The 8,175-nt window shown below is 46.8% G+C and overlaps 1 protein-coding gene across 3 annotated transcripts in view; it reads left to right on the top strand.

Moving 5' to 3' along the window:
- The first annotated feature begins 271 nt into the window (after positions 1-271).
- The window catches only part of ATXN10 (ataxin 10), a 142,526-nt gene continuing 134,622 nt past the window's right edge, over positions 272-8,175 (top strand). For 2 of the 3 annotated variants that reach the window (XM_055562857.1, XM_055562920.1), the window contains exon 1: positions 272-606. In XM_055562857.1, the coding sequence (XP_055418832.1) occupies positions 491-606 (116 nt within the window). In that variant the 5' untranslated portion in view covers positions 272-490. The remainder of the gene's footprint in view (positions 607-8,175) is intronic. The other variant, XM_055562833.1, reaches the window with a different exon arrangement.

Here is an 8,175-nt window from a genome sequence, read left to right as displayed (position 1 = left end):
CCCTCCTGCGGAGACCCCCGTCTGCCAGCATCTCCCCCTCAGGGTACCCTCGTCCCCCACACCCGTTCCCATGGAGACCCCCTCCGTCCCCATTGCCCCGCTCAGGGTGTCCCCATTCCGGGGCCACCCCTCCGACTTCTCCTTGGGGGCCCTCCGCCCTCCTGACGTCCCCACCCCCGCAAACACAACTTCCGCCCGCGCCCCCTCCCCACAGGGCGAACTTCCGGCCGGCGCCCCCCTCCCCGCAGGCGGGACTTCCGCCCGCGCCCCCTCCCCTCGCCGCGCCGTCGCGTCCTCCGGCCTGAGGCGAGGCTTGGGCGCTTGGTCTCGCGCTTTCCCGGCCGGGCCCGCGGGCTGCAGCGGCGCCGAGGCGGCGGCGGCGGCGGCGGCGTGCGGAGGCAGCAGCCCGCGCTCCCTCCCGCCGGCCCTCCTGCCCCTCCTCCTCCGGCTCCTCGTCGTCGGCCGCTCGGCCCGAGCTGCGAGCGGCAAGATGGCGGCGCCCAGGCCGCCGCCCGGCAGGCTGTCGGGCGTCATGATGCCCGCGCCCATCCAGGACCTGGAGGCTCTCCGCGCGCTGACGGCGCTCTTCAAAGAGCAGCGGAATCGGTAAGGGCGCGGGCGTCGGGGGCGGCCCGGCGGGGCTTGCGGGAGCGGGGCGGGGGCGCCCCCTCCTCCCGGGGCGGCGGCGGGGTGGCGGCTCGGCGCCTCACCAGCGGGCCCCGGGCTGGGAGGCGGGGGTGACACCTGCTCCCCACTCGTCAGTACGGGCGTGAGGCCGGGCGCAGGAAGGGGGACCGATCCAAGCGAGCTCTTCGCCGCCTCCTGCCTGTTGGGTTAGTTGAGCCGCGGTGATGGCGCCCGGATAACGTGCAAGATGGTCTCCTTGGCCTGGCTGGAACAGACTGGCAGGCCCCCAGAAGCAGCGGAACGTGCAGCTGGGTTGCAGATGTGCCAGGTGGGAGGCGGCGTCACTCCGTTCGTCCTGTGAGCCCAGGCTCTGCGTCCCCAGTGGTGGCCCCGCTTTGCACAGTGGCCACTTCAGTCCCGACTCAGCCACAGAAGGGCCAGATCTCCGTTGTAAAAGGTGTCCGGGACTCTGAAGATCTGGATTTGGCTCCTAGCCCTACAAGCGATGCGTTATGGTGCCATTTCTCCAAGCCTTAAGATTTCCTGCCTAAAAATGGAAATGTAATACACGACTTCATTGCTAAATTGTACAGAGGAATAAATGAAATAAAGCACGTGAAAATACAAAGTACCTGATGTCTCCAGTCAGTGCCTGTTTAATTTTGTTCTAGTCTTCTCTGGGCCGCAGTTTGTGTGTCTATTTAATAGAACTAAGGTTGGACAGTATTTTGTTGGTGAGGTTGTCAAGATTAAGTGAACTCATGCGTATTAAGTCCTTGGCACATATCTGACACATAGTATTAAATCAAGTTAGCTGATACTATCCCTTAACACATTTATGGATGGTTCTCCGTAAGTATTTTGTTGGGAAGCCCTGTTCTGGAATCGCAGAAGTATGTGCAAAGAGTAGAGGGAGTGTGGGAGAAGTCCAGATGGTCTTAGAGGTTCACTTGGTCTGAGCACTTCTGCCTCAAATCACAGTAAGTGTTGAGCAATTCAAAGAGTGTTAAGAACCCTGGGCACTGCTCCTTTGGCTTTTGGGGAGATGAGTTAATTGATGTGATACCTCAGAGAGATTTGTTGATTGCTTTAATGCTTAGGATATCTATACCATGATGGGCTCCCTTTTAGTCAACCAATCATCAGCTTTCACTGAGGACCTGCTCTGAAGCAGGTTCTTTGCTAGGGCCGAAGGTGCAAAGATGCACGTGATACCCTTTTTTCAAGCAGGTTAGGGTAATTGCCGTGTAAACAAATTGTAAGAGAGTCTAGCCAAGAAGAGATGGTGGAGCTGGGGGAACTGTGGATCTGGTGGAGAGATTTGTGGTCCAGGAAAGGCCTTAGGTTACTATGGCTTCTAGGCTTACCGATGAGAGGGCTAATTAGAAAGAACAGTATGTGCGGAGGAACAGTGTGCTGATTTTGCATGGTCTTTGAGTTTAAATGAGATAACATAGATAAGGCATCTGGTAGAGAGGACATAGTCAAATATCAAGTTCCTTTTTATAAGCTGAAGGATAAAATCCAAGGCCCTGAGCCAGTTTACAAGGCCTTTCCTGACTCTGCTTCTTGTGAGGGGAGTTTATGGGGAACCATGCTAGGAGATCAAACCAGTCAATCCTAAAGGAAATCAATCCTGAATATTCATTGGAAGGATTGATGCTGAAGCTCCAGTACTTTGTGAAGTGAAGAGCTGATGTGAAGAGCCGACTCATTGGAGAAGACCCTGGTACTGGGAAAGATTGAAGGCAGGAGGAGAAAGGGGCGGCAGGTGATGAGATAGATAGCGTCATTGACTCACTGGATATGAATCTGAGCAAACTGCAGAGAGAGGAACCTGGCATGCTGCATTCCATGGGGTCCTGAAGAGACATAACTTAGCAACTGATCAAAGACAACAGTGGAAGTTTCTTTCAAGGGTGTGGCCTGGCAAATCTGTGTATTAGACAGATCTCTGGCTGCCATTGTGAGAGATCCATTAGGGTGAGGCTAGAGGCAGACGACTTGATGGAGAAGCCCAAGTGAAAGAGAAAACTGCCGGAATTTAGGGTATTGTCTATGGGGGATGGCTAGGATAGATATTGAAACATCTTTACCAGATTGAATGGACAAGACTCAGGGACCAGTTGGATTGCTGGGGAAGAATGAGAAGAGGTGAAGGTGCATCCCATATTTGAGTTTTTCCTGGGGCAGGCAGGAACTCTGTCCTAGTTCAGGAAGAGCTGAAGGCCGGGAAAGGTGACCTGATGTGTAGGTCTTGGAGTCGGGAGGCAGATAGTATGTGGTGGTGCAGAGAGCCCCTGATGAGGGTTTGTGAGGACAGACTTCTGGTTCTGCCTCTGCTTCTCAGCGTGTCTGAGCACATCACTAGTTGCCTCTCAGAAGGGTCTCAGGGTTTCCAGAGGCCAGCTGCCCTGAGAAGATCCATCCAGTGCTGATGGACCCAGAGGGAGGATGGGCGGAGGTGTCAGAGGCTGGATGGGACATAAGTGAAGCAGAAGGAGGCACCACAGTAGCAAACTGAAAAGCGCAAGACACAGGAATCACACTGAGGAAAGCAAGAGGATTTGACCTCTCCCCTTAAGCGGGGGCTGCATTTAGTGACTTGCTTTTAAATACTAGATGTGGGGGAAGTGACAGGGTGTGACTTCCGAGCACAGAAGGCCCTGAAGCTTCCTCGTTGCGTTCTCTCTTGGATCGCTTGCTCCAAGAAAGCCATCTGCCATGTTATAAGGACACTCAGGGGTCCACCTAGACAGGTCTGTGCGGTGAGGAACTGAGGCCTCCTGCCAGCAGCCATGTGAGGAGCATCCTGGAAGCAGATCCTTAGTCCCAGTCAAGCCCGCAGCTGTTTGTACAAGTGGCTAAGGGACTCTGACCTGTGTGAGACCATGAATGGGATGGCTTTAGACTGCTCAGTTTGGGGCTCATTTGTTATGTAGCAGTGTGCTTAGTGGTTCAGCTGTGTCCGACTGTTTGCGACCCCATGGACTGTAGCCCTGCCAGGCTCCTCCATCCATGGGGATTCTCCAGGCAAGAATGCTGGAGTGGGTTGCCATTCTCTTCTCCAGGGAATCTTTCCAAACCAGAGATTGAACCCAGGTCTCCTTCGTTGCAGGTGGGTTTTTTGCTGTCCGAGCCACCAGGAAGCTCCCCTGTATTCAAGTGTAGAGCCAAGTGATACTCTTTACTTCCACTGTCCATGAAGCTGCTCACATGTGGCTATTTAAATTAATCAGCAATAAGTAAAATTAATCATTCCATTCCTTACTTGTCCCAGCCACATTCTCAGGACTGGTAACCACATGTGGCTAATGGTACCTTCTCGGGCCATGCAGATACAGATTATTCCCATCATCACGGCAAGTTCTGTTGAGTAATGCTACTGTGTTTTTTTCTGTAGGATTCTTGAGTATTCATGAACTAGTGTACTGTTCGGGTCCTGCTTTCCATAAATCTTCTCATGCTTAAACTGATACATTATTGCTCTTCCATCTGATAAGCTTGTTGAGTAAAGTGAGTGGATCACATTGCTTGGGTCCCTAGCATCTAGCATACAGTCTGATAGTTGTAGGTTCTTAACAAAGTCTTGTGGAATTACTGCTGTTTGTATAAGTCATTATTTATGTGGCTTCTCAGGGGGCTCAGCGGTTAAGATCTGCCTGCCAGTGCAGGAGGTGCAAGAGACTTGGGCTCCATCCCTGGCTGGGAAAGATCCCCTGGAGAAGGCACTGGCCACCCACTCCAGTGTTCTTGCCTGGAAGATCCCATGGACAGAGGAGCCTGGTGGGCTGCAGTCTACGGGGTCGCCGAGAGTAGGACGCGACTGAGCACACGCCGCACAGTTACTCATGGCGCATGTGTAGTCTTTTTGTTCCATACTTGAACTGGTAAATTGTTTTAATCTTCTGTCAGTATGGGTTCTTTCTTCTTGTTAATGTGTGTTTAGTCAAAAGTATTTTCCCGATTTCTTCCTTCCAGGCTTTGTGTATACTGTTTAATAGGGCAGACGCTTCCCTCCCCTCCATGCTTTGGAGCCCCTTTTCCTTATAAACCCTATTTTCTTTCTTTTTTTTTTTTTTAAAAAAGCAATTACTAGATTCTACATACTATGTAATTATTAATAGAGGTTTCTTATTTATGCTCTGTCTTCTTCCAGAATGAAGGCCCGTGAAGACAGAAGTAGTTGGCTTTTTTGTAATTACCCTCTTTGGATAATGCTTCTTGAATTTGGTATCTTTGAACAGTTTAGGACATTGTCAGCCAGTATTTTTTCAGCTGTTGCTTCTCTCTCATTCTTTCCTTTCCTTCAAGGAATTTAATTACACCTATATTAAACCTTTCACTGTGTTTTGTATATCTCAAAGCCTCTCTTCTGTCTTTCCGATTCTCTCGGAGCTTTGGTTTGAAATTTCCTCCTGCCTTCCCGTTCTCTCTTCTGGGTTCTGCTGTGTCCCATGTGCTGTCTATTGTATTAGTTTCAGGTAGTTTTGAGTTTTGTAGAATTTCTATTTGATTTTTTAAATGGATTACTCTGTTGAAATTCATAGTCATTTACTTTCCTAAGCATATTAATTATACTTATTCTAGAGAACATGCCTGATAAGTATCTGTTGTCAGTTTCTGTCTTCTTGTGTGTAGTCATCTGGTCTTCTCTTTATTGAATGCTGAATGTCGTATAAGGAATGTTAAGACTGTTTCCAAACTATGTGCAAGCTCCAAACCAAAATCAGTCTAAAAACAATTTCATTCAAAAAAGGATGGTAGGACAACTTGATATCTAAATGAAATAAAATGAACTTTGACCCATACCTTTTACCATTCACAAAAATATTTCCACATGGATTGTAGACCTAAACATAAAATTTAAAACTATAAAATGTTTAGAAGATGGGAGAATATCTGTAATCTTGTGTGTAAGCAGATATGTCTTATCCAGGACACAGATAACATTGACCTTTCATGAAAAATTGATTATCAGATTAGACTATCAAAATTAAAAAAACTTCTGCCTATCAAGAGATACCAATAAGAAAATGGAAAAGGCAAGTCATAGACTGAAAATATTTATAACACATATACCTGACAAAGAATTTGCCTTGAAATATAGAAAGTGCTCCTGAAACTCAGTAACAAAAGACAGTCTGGTAAAAAATTGGGCGGAAAAAAATCTGGTTTAGAAAGAAAGATATATAAATGGCCAACACGCACATGGTAAAGTACTCAACATCATTAATCATTGAGAAAATGCAAATTAAGACAAAAACTCCACTCTATGCTCTTTAGGATGGCTGTTACTAAAAAAAAAAAAGGAAAAAAATTGTTGGTAAGGATGTGGAAAATTTGGAACCCTTGTACATTGCTGGTGAGAATGTGAAATGGTTCAGCTATTATGTAAAAAATAATTTTATGACCTCAAAAAGCTAAACATAGAATACCATCAAGCAGTTCCACTCCTAGGTCTGTATGTACCTTGGAGGATTAAAAGCAAAAACTTAGACAGATACTTGTATGCCAGTTTTCACTGAGGCATTATTCATAATAGCCAGAAGATGGAAACGACTCAAGTGTCCATCAACAGGTGAATGGCTAAAGTGTCATATGTACATCCAATGGAATACTGTGTAGCCATAAGAAGAAATGAAATATTGGCACATGCTGTAATGGGGGTGAACCTTGAAAACAGGCTAAGTGGAAGAAGCCAGACATAAAATGACCGATATTGTATGATTCCACTTCTATGAAGAGCTAAGAATAGGCAAATTCATAGACAGAAAGGAGATTAGAGGTTACCTGGGTTGGCGGGGAGGGAAGAGTTATTGTTTAACAGTTACCAAATTTGTTTGGGATACTAAATTTTTGGAATTAGTGGTGAGGTTTGTACAACATTATGAATATAATTAAAGCCACAATTCTATACTGAAAAATGGTCAGAATGTAAAATTGTATATTATTGGTTGGTGGAAAAATAATTTGGTTTGGCATTGTTGAACTTTGCCATTTGATATTGGAATACATTCTTAAATTGGTTGTGTTATACATCATTTTAATGCACATTTCTCACTTTATTTTTTTTGCTAATGACATTACTTGCTGTTTATATTTATTTTAGAATGGAAATGATGTTAGACAAAAAGCAAATTCAAGTGATTTTTTTTTTGAATTTGAGTTCAAAATGCGTCGTAAAGCAGTGAAGACAATTGGTAACATCAACAACACATTTGGCCCAGTAACTGCTACCAAATCCACTGCGGTGGTGGTGGTTCAGGAGGTCTGCAAAGGAGATGAGAGCCGTGAAGATGCGGAATGCGGCGGCAGGCCCCTGGGAGGTGACAGCGGCCACCTGAGAGCAGTCGCTGAAGCTGATCCCTTACAACTACTCAGCAGGTTGCCAAAGAACTCAGCCTGGACCATTCTGTAGTCATTGGGCATTTGAAGCAAATTGGAAAAGTGAAAAAAGCTCACTAAGTGGGTGCCTCAGGAGCTGACCGAAAATCAAAAAATTGTCGTTTTGAAGTGTCGTTTACTCTATGCAGTGGCAACAAACCATTTCTCAATCAGGTTGTGATGTGCGATGACAGGTGGATTTTATATGACAGCTGGTAACAACCAGCTCAGTGGTTGAACCAAGAAGAAGCTCCAGAGCACTTCCCAAAGCCAAACTTGCACCAGAAAAGGTCATGGTCACTGGTGGTCTGCTGCCCGTCTGATCCACTGCAGCTTTCTGAATCCCAGTGAAACCGTTACATCTGAGAAGTACGCTTAGTAAACCGATGAGATGCACTGACAACTCCACGCCTGCTTTGGCATTGGGCAGCGGCGGGGGCCCAGTTCTTCCCACGACAGTGCCTGACTGCACATCGCACAACCAGCGCTGCAGAAGCTGAGTGACCTGGGCTGTGAAGTTTTGCCTCATCCGCCATATTCACCTGACCTTTTGCCAGTTGACTACCTCTTCTTCCCTGACCTTTCGCTGCTTGACTACCACTTCTCTAAGCATCTTGACAACTTTCTGCAAGGAAAACACAACCACAGGAGGCAGAAAATGCTTTCCAAGAGTCTGTGGAATCCTGAAGTACAGATTTTTATGCTACAAGAATAAACAAACATTTCTCATTGGTGAAAATGTGTTGATTGTAATGGTTCCTGTTTTGATTAATAAAGATGTTTGCGCCTACTTATAATGACTTACAGTTCACAGTCTGAAACTGCTGTTACTTTTGTTCCAACCTAATATATACTTGCTACTGTCGCCAAGTTGCTTCAGCCGTGTACGACTGTGACTCTGTGGACTGTAGCCCACCAGGCTCCTCTGTCCATGGACTTCTCCAGGCAAGCATACTGGAGTGGATTGCCATTACTTCCTCCAGGGGATCTCCCCTATCCAGGGATCAAACCCGCATCTCTTAGGTCTCCTGCTTTGGCAGGCAGGTTCTTTACCACTAGCGCCACCTGGGAAGCCCTTAATACATACATATTTTACCACAATTAAGTTAATGTACTATACCAAAATTGAGAAAATTAAGTCGTTTAAGTGAATGATTGCAT

The sequence above is a fragment of the Bubalus kerabau genome, chromosome 1 (genome assembly GCF_029407905.1).
Source record: "Bubalus kerabau isolate K-KA32 ecotype Philippines breed swamp buffalo chromosome 1, PCC_UOA_SB_1v2, whole genome shotgun sequence".
NCBI lineage: Eukaryota > Metazoa > Chordata > Mammalia > Artiodactyla > Bovidae > Bubalus > Bubalus kerabau.
This window is presented reverse-complemented; position numbering and strand designations above follow the sequence as displayed.